This window comes from Megalops cyprinoides, chromosome 20 (assembly GCF_013368585.1).
Source record: "Megalops cyprinoides isolate fMegCyp1 chromosome 20, fMegCyp1.pri, whole genome shotgun sequence".
Classification (NCBI taxonomy): Eukaryota; Metazoa; Chordata; class Actinopteri; order Elopiformes; family Megalopidae; genus Megalops; species Megalops cyprinoides.
In genome coordinates, this window is record NC_050602.1 from 14,149,545 (window position 1) to 14,162,793 (window position 13,249).

At 41.5% G+C, this 13,249-nt stretch overlaps 1 protein-coding gene across 1 annotated transcript; it reads left to right on the plus strand.

Moving 5' to 3' along the window:
- The first annotated feature begins 4,443 nt into the window (after positions 1–4,443).
- LOC118795676 (uncharacterized protein KIAA0040) lies at positions 4,444–11,570 on the plus strand. Its single transcript, XM_036554333.1, has 2 exons — positions 4,444–4,710; positions 8,625–11,570. The coding sequence occupies exon 2, from the start codon at positions 9,205–9,207 to the stop codon at positions 9,535–9,537; it is 333 nt and encodes a 110-aa protein (XP_036410226.1). The 5' UTR covers positions 4,444–4,710; positions 8,625–9,204; the 3' UTR covers positions 9,538–11,570.
- Positions 11,571–13,249: the final 1,679 nt, after the last annotated feature.

Here is a 13,249-nt window from a genome sequence, read left to right on the forward strand (position 1 = left end):
TAATACGGCACTTTTGGTTATAAAAGGCAAAACTGCTTCATGATTTCATATAATCACCCCATTGGTTGATATTCATCAAGGTTAAAAATAGCATTTTGATGTATGAGTGCCAAATATTTCAAAATTATCTCATGCTGTGCTTGTTGATATAGCATTTACCTGACCATAACATCTGAGATAACACTTTATTCAAAAAGGTCTTACGCAAAAAAAACAGTCTCATTCATTAAGACTCATAAGACCATTTAATTCATTATTACTCATAAATATTCATAACCTCTCTGACTCCAAATACACAGGACATGCAGTCCATTGTAGCAATGATGTTCCTTAAGAGACTTTGTATTTCTTATGAGACTAATGTATTATGATTATGACTACTTTTAGGAAGTCAAGGATATTGGAAAAGTGTTGTGGATGCTTTTAATATAGTCTTATGCTGATCTTCACAAAGTGCATACAACACAAACTTCTAACAATTTTCAGTTCTTATGAAAAAATTCCTTTCCACACAGCATGGTTGGTATAATGGATGAAAAAACACTGAATGGAGAAAAAAAATCACTCCCTGTAGAAAATGCCTTCTTGTTACAATTTAAAGTCCTTCTTTTCAGACATATTAGTGAATGTTTTGGTTTGATGAATTAATATTCTGCAAGACCTTGTGAATCTCTGTGTGGACAGGTGGACAACCTACCTATGCATATTCAGCTCTTAAGAATGTGAATATTAAACTGAGGTGACTGTAACTGATTGTGCAAGAGGTGAGTCACTCTGGACACTCCCAACTATTGGCATATCCCAGTAAAACAGTCCAGGATTTCTCTTACAATCCACCAAAGATTCATCTATGTAGAAAACAAAATTGTAATATTTGAAAAAAAGGACTTCAAATATCACATATGTGTGGCCTAGATATATTCTGTTTATTGAACCGATTCAAAGCAATGTCTTTATAGTAAACTCCTGTCTTCCAGTTTCAGACCTGAGGTTGCATTGACCCGAGGCACACAGAACTGGCTTTCTGTCAAAGCAAAAAGGTACTACCATAAAGGGTATAATCTCTGTCAGATACACTTTGGGTATTCATAAATCCCGCCCCTGTTTTCATAGCACTGGGCTGTAACATTTTATACGGGTGACTCATTGCCTGGTTTGCTTTTCGGACTGGTTAGCAACGGCGGAGTCTATTTTTGGCGAGTTGTCAGCCCCTTGCCAAGCTAAATATTACAGTGAAATTCCCACTCAAGATCTTGATTCAGTTCTCATTGGCTGCAGATGGGTTTACTGAACTAAACACCAACTCAGACTCCATCATTTGCGCTTCGTCTCTGCGATGCGCGAAGTGTCACTCACTCTGAGAAAGCAACGCAAAGCTGTCCAACGCTGTCCTGCAGACAAGAAAGCTGAGAAAGGTTAAAACATCACGGCTGGCTGAGTGGATTCGTCCAAGCGGGCTTATGTCTCGACCCAACCTGGACGCCCTGTCCTTGGGAAGCGATAGCCCTCCCCGCTGGACGTGAGGCAGATGTGAGGCCTAGGCTGTAGGTCCTGACCCTCAGTCTGACAGCTGCGTCTGTCCAGCTGCCACCTCACGCAGCGAAGCGTGCCGTCATGGGTTACCACAAGAAGCCGGACCGTCACAGCACTGAGGGGATAGGTCAAGTCAGTGGCATCAAGACAGTGGCATCAATATTCAGGGCACATTCACCATTTAGAGAGGTGTTTGGGTTCATTCACAAGGGAATTTTTCTGGAATTATAACAAATTATAGGGAAGGTTTTTTTTCCTGCTGATAATAACATCAAGCGGCTGTGATTTATACATTACAGATCTACAGATTTGTTGACTGTTTAAAGGTCTTTCAGTACTGACAATTATAGTAGACTGTACTACTGTAGCTTCATTCAGCTTCATTTTCTATAAACAACAAAATGGACTGAAAAAATGACCATCTAAAGTCATTCTTGATGTTTATGATTGATTGGGGCAACTAAGTAAAAGAGGTAGACATAGTCCTCTAAAAAACTATTTAATGTATTTACTACTAGTTAATTAATTATTATTACACTTTAAAAATGAATTTGTCTGGGTAGATATATATGTGACTGCCATGGGCATTCTCTGTGTTGAGACGCATGTAGTGAATGGCACATTATTTAGGAAAATTACTACACACTAGAGTTTTGCTAGAGCAATATTATGGGGTTTTACGCCTCTCTTGGGCACCATCATCTGAAATCTATCAGTGCATTTCAATGAATATGTGTTTTTGTTGATATTTATTAATTTAAAAAGCATTAGTAATTACCTAGTATTTTTTAGGTCATACCCTACATATCATGGCTATTGTGTTCACCTAATTGAATAGGCATGGTTCAAAAGCAATTACAACGAATCCACTCCGCACCTCCAATCCTAAATGCTAATTCTCCTCTTTCTATCACCCTATGAGATACTATGAGTGCATTCAGACATATTTACCCGAGCACCCTGGAGGTATCCTTGTGGGATTCCATTAAGGAAAGAGCTTAACCTGGTAGGGTGTTTGCATGCGGCATTTTTAGCTAAATTGCTTTGCTGCAGATGCGGTTTTCTTCTGCCCTTGATATTGCTTTGCGAATAAATGGCAAAGTAAACAGCGCGTGCATCTGGGTCCCATCCCTCAGCTGTGATGCTCCCCACCACTTAGCGGCTGCTGTAGCCATGGGCACTGAGGAGTCACATGCCTGACAAGGGCACGGTCATGTGACCTGCCGAAGAGAGCGACCCGGTCGCCACACAGCTGTGACTCTTTCCGCTTCACCTGACTTTCGCCCCTATCCCCACCCTGGGCACACAGAAACACACTTTCACTTCTCATTTTTCAGTACTGGTAAAAGGGAGTGGCAGGGCAGGGATATTCCAGTAACATTCTATTATATACATATATATATATATATATATATATATATATATATATATAGGCCTGTTTGTAAAGCTACAGGTGCCACAAACAAGAGTGGCTTGTAAAACATACTTTTTTATATATTTTACGAAACAAACCAGGCCTTGTGTAATGGCACACTGGAAATTCTGTGTAATTTTTGGTGTTTGAAGTTTGAGAACCACTGCTCTATAACTGTACGAGACTTCATTTGCATGTATGTATATATGTGTATATCATATATGGTGTGTGTTTCATATGTATTTTTAGAAAATGACATCCGTTTAAAACCACTAAATAGTTTAACAGGTGGTGACATAGCACCCTGGTGATGTAATGTGACCTTTTAAATCGGTCGGTCTGTAAGTAGTTTCTGTCAGGGAAATGATGATAATGTTGTATGAAAAGACATCAAATATGTCCTGGAACTGGTAATTAAAAGTTCTAGTGCACCTCCATCCCTGCTATGTATTTCACTGCTGATAAATTAGATTAGATCAGCTACTGATCCATGACCAGGTATGTCTGCAAGATGTCATGCATATTTTAATACGGCTACACTGCTAAGGGGAATTCCTCCTACTGCACTGAACCTGGGGACCAAATGCAGGACAACTCAGAGTGGAACATGAGACAACTGTCACTAGTAATATCTCTTCACTGAAAAAGAGAAAGCGAAAGTTTTTTTTTTTTTACTATGACAGCATTTACCTTGTATCTTTTAGAAGGAAGCAAAGTTTGCAGTAGATATATTTTTTCCCAATAATAACTGCACTGTGAATATAAATATATTTACTTTTAAAGTCAAATCATTCATTGTTGCTGGTGAAAACTGAAGTGGGGGGTTTGGGGTTCCCACAATTCACCCACAGTGGGGTTATGATACACCCACTCTGTATAAAAGTGAGAAAGACAGAAGTCTAACTATCCAACCTAAGGCAGAGGTTTATACAGACATTAGACAGAAAGGCGTATAGTTACTCTTGAAATGAAAATGTTTCCTATCCACAAAACTAAAGTCTATCACTTTATCTCCAGGCCAGACTTCCTGAAAGGCATTAGAATAGCACACTTCCTCCTGTCTCACCAAAACTCTGTATTCCACAGTAGCACTACACATACAATAGCTGCCATATTCATTTTTTCTTGTTCAGGAGATTGCAGGAGATTGATCAATGCAATGATCAATCTTAATTGTATCACATCCATGGGATATTATACAATGAGCAATTTACAGTCACTTCTACAATCATATTTGCCCTTTGGTCTTAAGTCCACTGCCATGACCAACGTCAAAAGTTTACTTTTTCATCTGGTTCTTTTTTGCTTTCTTGTTTCTTTCCTCCCTTTTATTTTCTCGTTTCTGTTATTGTTTCTCTCTCCCCTGCGTCTCTCTCTCTCTCTCTCTCTCTCCCTCTCCCTCTCTCTCCCTCTCTCTCGCATTCGCGCGTGCACTCTCTCTGTGGAGTTTCAGGAAGCCTGCACTGTGACATCACTGAGAAGCTAAGTGTATAAACTAACCACAAGAATGCAGCGTGTAAGGCAAGGGAGCGTGCACGCAGACAGAGGGCTCTTTCTTACCTCAGGAAAGGGGGGAGTGAGACGCATGGCTCACTGAAGGAGGAAGAGAGAAAGAGGGAGAGACAGAAGGGTGAGAGGGCTGCTCTGACACAGCTCGCGCATAGCCCAGGTGAAAGAGAGCAGGCAGGGAAGAGCACTTGCTGCTCTCAGCCGAGGGAACGGATCTAAGAAGGAAGCAGGACAGACTGTCGCAGCACAAGCTGGTAAGATGTGACTTTTTCACTTCTGTTGATCGATGATGGCAAAATTTCCCTGACATTAATGGTCTTGTACCCTTTTCTGTGTTGTGGGTGTGAACAACTCCAACCAAAAATATACATAAACTGCTAAAATAGTACCATGGTACCTTCTTCCTGGCGCCCAGCTCAAGCTGTTCTGTAAATGGTGATGTGGATGCTCCTTATTTCTGATTCTAAAGGCCTGTAGGTAAGACACATCAAGTCAGTTTGGAGGGTATATGTGCTGTTGCATGTCTTAGACAGAATGTATGACAAAGTCATATTTCAGACAGTTTGGCATTCAGATCTCTGTCCAAGCAACTTGTCCAGGTTTCACAACCAGTGGTTGTTCCTGCTATTACACAGTGCTCTTAGTAAGGTGGGTGATGCAGTGTGTGTTTTCCATCATTTCCATGACTTCAGTTTTTGGGGGTTAATGCTTGTAGCTGGTTTAAGAGAACACAGGCTGTCTGGGGAGGATAAAGGTGCACTGATCAAGATCAGAACCGATTTGCCATTTGTCACAGCCTGCCATTTTGAACAATTTACATTTGTTGTTTACCATAGCAATGCGAAATTCTATTTTGTTCATGGGTCATACTCCACTTTGCAAAGAAGATAAGGGGGGATTTTACAGAAATGAGGGCCTTTGGGTCTTGCCTTTCCATCTTGATATCTGTTTTCAGATTGTTAACTCTTATGAATGTTTCTTTAAAAAAAAAAAAAACAATGGATGAGTTTTGTCTCTCACATATACCCAGTGCTATTCTTATTTTCAGAATACACAGCTAATTAAACATCACTGATAGTTTGTTGTGAGGGTATTGAACATCTACAAGTTCTATGAAGTTTTTAAAAATGTAACTACCCTCCTTTGGTTTTGCAGAGTGATCAAAGAGGAAATTGTGGTGAATCACATAAGGTCACATGGTTTGATGTAAAGCCATAAAAATAACCTAACATCCTAACTGCGCACATCATCCTAGAAGAGGTTGAGTGTCTGTTCAACACTTTGCACCAACCCACATTGTCTGAGTGGGAACTAAATAAATCAGACAAACTGCTATTTGCCTTTAAGCACATTCTGTTTGTCTTCATATATGTCTTTGTTTTATTCTAATATATTAGGAATAAATGGAGAATAAAAATGTCAGGTAGCCAAAACAGAGCAGCTATCTTTGATCCGTTGTGGGCTGCAATGAGGGTATGTGCAGCACTGTTTACATTTCATCAACCCATAAATCCAGGCAACTTGTAAATAAAAGGACTTGTGCAGAACCCTTATTTGTCCTGTGAATGCTCTAAGAGTGGACAGGCTCTGACGGGGTGTGATTTCGCCAGCGCTGAACGAGAATGAGGAACAGAAAGCCAAAGCTCTAATCCTAGAGAAGTGACATGATTGAACTGGAGTCTGTGTATCTTAAAATGGCCCGGACGAAGTGAATTTGAGGTTGACGGCAGGTCGAAGGTTCTTATCTGAGAGAAGGAGAGTTCGGAAACAAAACCGTGCAGGCTGATCTTAAAACTAGGTTACAGTGAAAGCCTCCTACAGATCTGATGTTACATGTCTCTGCTTTACTGTCCTCTCTATCCCTGATCTCAAAGGTTGTCTGTTTGAGCCTAAGCGGTAATGCCAGAGGACGGTATTTGTCTTTCATATCACAAGCGGATAATCGTGCTCCAAACAGCCCCCATCAAGTGCATGATATTGGCCCAGCTAGCACCCAGTGTTCCCATACCAATTCTCATAGTGTTGTAGCAAAATGAAAATGATGCTAGGATGTGGCATATATTTTTTGGCTGCAGTTCGCATTCATTGTGTCTTATCAAGGCATTGCAATGCCTTTTCACTCAGAATAGGCATACCTAATCAATGCCTGGAAAGGGAGTGGCAGACAGCAAGCATTAAATATAAGTTTAAATCCAAAAATTAGAAATAAATAAATGAAGCGAGATCCCAATGAATGATATTGTTATCACTTTCTTCAACAATTTATGAATTGGCAGTAACCCTGACAGTTTTTGACTGCTGACACCCCACACTTTTTTTAAGGTATGTGTCACCAAAAAAAAAAAACCTAACACTTTGGAGTCACCGTGTGCCCTGAGTAACACACTTAACATTTATGATTTTGTCTTGTGTTCAAGTCTTGTGTATTTTACCCTTGCAGTTCGTGCAGTTCTTGAAAGTCCCTAAACAGCTGTACCTAACTGGTGCTTTGTGTAATCATTCTACTACATCCTGACTTTGTCTGTGGCCAAAAGTGCCTTCCTGTTTATAACTTATCTTCAGGCATGCAAACAGTATGGGAGCAAAAAACATGCATCAGTCTAATTATTTGATCAGCTTCTTGAATTTAGTTACAGAAGGAACTTTTTCTAGAGTCAAATGTGAAGGGCTAGTTCAGAGAATCAGCATGTTCATTTGAATGATATTGAAAACATCTCAGAATGAGGTAAGGCAGAGGTCAGTACTTCTTGCAGATGAAACATTAAACAAGTAGGCCTTGTAGCAAGTCGTTAATACCCTTTAAATGTCTGGTTTTTGACAGGAAAGGAGGGGGGTGTCACCTGTATTGGGAACATCCTTGACGTGTAAAGATTGGTGTTTGAAGTTTATGAGCCCTGATAGACAGCTGCCCTTGTTTCCCTTTTTATGTCTGAAGGCCTGTTTTCAGCTTCTCTGAAACAAGATCATGCGGTCCTGGTTGTAGACACTGAGCACAACACCAGTATTCAGATTTCACTTCTGGAAGCAAAAAAACCGTCTGTTCATCTCAATTTCTTTATTCTTATCCATGTTGTGTTCCTACAATATGACAAATTATTTTTGCCTTGGGATTCATACAAGAACAAAGATATCTGTTATGGTGTCAATCCATGAAGTGCGAGATCCAAATTATTGTTCATTGACTGCACAATATACCAAGAGCATCTGAATCTCTAATGAACAGCAACTACTGCTAACATGTTTCTTTGACGTAAAAGAAATTAAGAGCAAGCATGTCCTATTTGGGTCTATGCTGAGGCTTTCAGGTTAAGCTTTGTAGAAGAGAAGGTGTCTTATTCTCTTAAACACCTAAAAGAGTGTCTATTCCAGCAGCAGTAGACGGTTTCCTGTTGTTCAGGCAGGCTTAAGTCAGGCAGGAAATGAATCCGATAGTGTGCATAGCAATTTCACACGTGGTTAGTACGGCCTAAACAAGATGCAGCGCCTATTTCCCTCTCCATGGCTGGTATCTGCTGGTTGAGAGTTCTGTGCAGGCTTTGAAGATCTGTAGCTGTCAGATAATCGAGTGATACTGCTTTTTATTTGGTCCTTCAAACCTAACTTTGATGTGCTCCCTTGAGATGTCTGTGTTTTTTTCCTCCCCTTCTCCACACTTAAAGTACTTTTTTTCATTTCCTCAGAGGAGCTCCTGCTTATCAGCAGGTCAAATGTATGTATTTGCCCATGGTAATAAACCTTTTAGCTCTGAACATCTAAGCCAGTGGTGCCAAGTCTTTGACCTGGTGAAGCACTGTCTAGCAGTTTCACTAGCTCTCTCTAAATCCCTAACAGTTTCTGAACTGACTTTTTACTTTGGCAGTAATTATTTGAATTGGGTGAAGGAGAGCCTAGGTTGATCAGAACTCCATGGGTAGAAGGTCCTCCAATACTAGGCCTAGTAACTCCTTATTCTGCATGTTCTTCACAGCCCGTCCTTTAACTGGGGAGTCCAGGTCTGCTGTTGGGACCTGGCCCTTCCCAAGGCACTCACACAGAAGAAACAGCGCCTGCTTCTCCAACATTAATGAAAGTCAAGCTAAATAAGACATCTAACCAAGAGAGGCAAGGCCCACAGGGACTGCAAAACAACTGTAAATTCATTTCTCTCTTCTTTTTTTCCTCTCCACAGAAGTGCCCTCATTTGAGCGAGTTTCCCAGAGTCTAAGGAGAGTGGATTAAAATAGAGCAGGGGCCCGGGAGAGTGCAGCTCTGAGGGGAATCCGCCAGGAGTAAACAAACCGCCAGGCTCCACAGACGCCCCCGACCTTCCAGACTGGAGATCAGAATCACCCACCCCAGATCTTAAATAAAACCCAACCCTAAACACTCCTTTGGTCTTCGGAACTACAGACGCGATCTGAAAAGCAAGGAGGAGCACAGCTGAAGTTGCTGAAATACACCAATCCTCATAACATCCAGATGCTCCCTGATCACCTCATCCTCTCCTGTCTGAGACAGTGGTGCTCAATATGATGCCCTGTCAAAAATAAACTACCACCAAGACTAACAGTCGGATTTAAAAAAAACTGGGAAAACAGTAAATCCAGGATCAAGTGACTGACAAAAATATTTCTTTGTTTGTTGGAGCTGATCTCCTGTGGTCTTTGAAACGACTAACCTCTGTGCCAGTCAAAACTCACTTCAACGGACACGCCCTGCTTGTGTATGTATGACCTCTAGGCTGAGCTGTAAACATTCACGTAAGAGCCATGCGTGAGGAGGTGCTGAGCTTCTTTAAGGACCTGTGGAGCGTTGCCGTGGACAGGCATAACCAGGGCATCTACAACACCGTGTGCCTGGTGGTGCTCCTGGCTCTGCCCCTGGTAGTCCTCTTCACATCCCTGGTTGTGTGCTGCCACTGCTGCTGTTGCCGAAAGGGCAGCTGCTGCGGTTGCTGTCGCCGGGGCGACCACGCCAGCGACAGCAAAACCAAGGCCGACAAAAAGAAGAAGAAGAACAAGAGCCCCAAAAACGAGGACTTGTGGATCTCAGTAAAACCTGGACCCATGACCCCAGACAGAATGGCCCTAACAATGGTGTAGCAGGCGAGGCCTGCTCACAACTGTTCTCTTTTACCTATTTATATGTGGCGCTTTTTTTTACTGCACGGTACATATGAGGGTACTGATCTGTGGTCACAGTGCTTGACAACTTGTCTGAGAAGGGACACCCTCACATCAGGAAGGGAACACCACAGCCATTCTTTTGTATAGGAGTTGCACAGTTTTGAAGGCAAAATGTGCAATGCGAGGGTGTGTGAGTGTGTATACTGTATGTGTATGCTTGTGCGAGGTTGCACGTGTATGTGTGTGTAAGGCTGAAATGGCACCTGGATCTGCCTCACTGCCTAAATGTAGGAAGAGGCAATGTGAAAACCTCATGTTGGGATACATTTCCCCAACTTCCTGGTGGCCCAATTGTCAAGGAATGCTGGATGTATGCTAAGGGCTGAAATCTTTTGCTTTATCTGAAAGAAAATGATTGAGTCAAATTCGAATCAGCAAGGGCTGATACATACATTGTCTTCAAAGCGCTTGCATTTGAAGTACTCATCCTGAGAATTGTGTGTGTTTAAGAGATCAGATCTACCATTTTGTAGCGATATCCTTCCATTGCCCCGAGTACTAATGGTTGGCGCAGTGAATCACACTGACTAATGTGAGTGTCTTTCACAATAATTTTGTATTAGTACTCATGGATGACAAGTCTTTTTCTGCTCTAGACAGAAAGTAGAGGAAAAAAAGCCCATTGCTTTGTAAAATTATCAGAGCTTCCTAAGTACATTTCATCTAAACTGCCATGTATGTTTTACTTCAGAACAATCTCAAATCCTTTGTGTAGGCTGCAGCATGCAAGAGCATCTAATAAGGCTCATTTTGCTGCCAGAACACAATGGCTAGCAGCTCCACAAGACATATTTCACTGCCGGGCCAATGGTTCTTGCACAGATGCATGTGTGTATGATCGTCCACAACACATACCTTACTTTAGATTCACAGTAGCATGGTGCTTGGAGGGAGATCTAAAGAGATTCCATTCACTCGCCCCTTCCAGATGTCCTTTGTTCAAAGTCTGGAATGCAATTTGACTTGGCGTTTCGTTTCCTTATTGAGTAAATTTGCATCACTGACCAAGCTTTATTGCTTGGCACACCCTTGCTATTTGTATGCTACTGAATCAGTGAAAACCAATTTTCTGCACTGTCCCCACTTTAAATCTTTTCCTGCACAGAATGATTGCATTGACTGACAGACGGCATAGTGTGAACGCTACTGTATCAGTTTTCTTTATCTATGAATTTTACAATATTTAGGCGTAAACCCTGTCTGGGTTTTCGTATGTAGGAGAAAAACATATTTGCAGTTAGCTAATGTAAACCAAGCCAAGATGGAGGATATTAAGTGAAGCTGGCTATGCTTAGTTAATTTAGGCTCATCATCAAAAGGGACAGCTCGTGTCCCTCACCGAGGGTGGGAAAGTGCTTTTCCTTTGTTAATCTTCCCTCTGTTCTTCATTTGGGATGAAGGGGCACTCTGCCATGTGTTTGAACAGCAAAGCTGTGGAATTCTATGTCCCGCTGATATCCAGACTGTCCAAGTTGGATTCGTTTTGATCCAGCCAAATTAAGCTTGAAAAAGTTTTTTTTTATTTATTTTTTTTTTTATGATGTCCATTGTCCAAAAGCATGTCCTTGAAACAATCATTTTCTAGATCAAGAGTTCTGGCTGCAATGTCTACCGCATGAACAGTTTGTTGTAATTTTATGTATAGGACGTCTGAGAATTTAAAGAAAGAAGGAAAAATAATGTATTTTTCTAGCTTTAATTTTTTTATAAAAAGGGGGGAAGCGGGACTTAAATTAATCTATTTGAACCTTTACAATAAAAGTCTGAAGAACTACTAAAAAGTGTGCCTGGATTTGGGAGTGTGAATGTGAATAGCACAGGGCCGAACAGAAGCCTGTCTCAGCACAAAGACGTGGAAGAGCACATGCCCAGGTACACTTCAACCTGAGACCCGCCCAGGCAAAGTCATACCATGTTACTCATCCCTATCACAACCATTGGCAATGCCATTACCATTACAGCTATGCACTTAAAATAGTGATGAGGTTGTTTAAATGAGCCCTTCAGATGCATCAGCTCTCTCTGAAAACCAAAGAAATTGCACTCTGAAACTAGTTTTATTGAATGACCACTGCCCCTCTATTCCCCTTCACCTGACTGAGTTGTAATGAGCAGGCAGCCTGTGGCGCAGTGAAAATGTGTTGGCAGAGAGCGGTGCCGCGGCCCCACCCTGCAGCTGCACCCTGGCTGCTGAGTGGCAGGTCGAGACGCTGCACAGCACAGAGCGGACTTGCAGTGGAAATTCTTGGGAGGATGACGGCACACACTTCAAACTGACACGCCCAAGCCCAGCACCCAAACAAACAGGCCTTGTTAGCTTGCCGTGCTCCACCTCTTTAGCACTGGCACCCACTGTTATGTGGAGAGAGAAGGGGAAAGGCTATTACAAAGAAGAGCCTTCACTGTAGAGGGTACTTTGATTTAGACAGGGGCCCAGAACACTTAGCACTGGGATTGCGTGTCGTGTCTGCAGCTACATTCAAATGTAGCCCTTTTATTCAGTCATTTTTGTCATTATTTTGTTTCTTTGTTTTAAGTGTCTCAGGTAAGTCAAAGCTTTAACAAACAAGACATAACAGCTTCCAGAACAAAACCCAACCACCCAAATCAACTTAGTACCATCATAGAAATTCTATGTGTATGGCTAGGTGAATGTAGCAACCCATTAAAACCTGAATAACTTGCACGAGTGTCAGCATTATGCATTCAGTGCCATGCAACCTGAAATGCTTTCCCTTGCACAACTTTTCCAGATGCACATAGCTGGGGTTAAAAACTTTTGAAATGGACAATAGTCACATTCAAAAGGGGCAGCAGTCTCATAACATTTCCATCCTTGTTAAATTACAGCGAACACACCATTAGGGGCCATTTTCCCTCCAGTGTTTTTACAGGCACCGACATCTCATTAGAATCAGTGTTTTGCAATCAGCGTGGCCAAGAACAGGTCGTTATGCAGACTGCTGCTAAACGACTTCCTCTGAAACTTTTGCAGAGCAAAGCCTCCCACAGTGCAGCAGCAAACCTTGCTGAAACCACAGCATGCACACAATCCTCATCCTCCTGTTAGTGTTTCAACACTACATGCTACTTGCTTCAATCAAGCAGTGCATCAGTGCTGACGCGAATCGCGTGGAAGAAACCAGGGCCCATGGTCTTTGTCACATTCTCACTGGCTCTGCGAGTTTATTCACAGGAAAATACGCTCACAGGATACATAGTCCCCAGTAGTCAAAACCGTGTTTGTTTTAAGCAGTGTTCCCAAGCCTTGAATTTGCTACAGTAGGCACGCTGGTTTTCATTGTCTTTTACAAAGTGCTTATTTGAATACCAGTCTGGATTTCATGTGCTGTATGTTTGTGGTTATCTGGTGTAACGTCTTTAGAGATATGTGTTTTTAGAAGTATATTTATGATAATAAATAAAGTTATCATAAAGATAAACTTCAGTGAGTTTTACCAGCTTGATTTAGGATAGCCATCTTAAATAAGGGTATTTAGTTGTTCAGACAATGTAGGTCCAGTTACATTTAATAAAAAAATAAATAAATAAATTGAATACAACTCACTATGAGTAAACTGACAGAGGCACATCTTGACTAAGCAATTATTTCTTTTTTTCTTTTAAT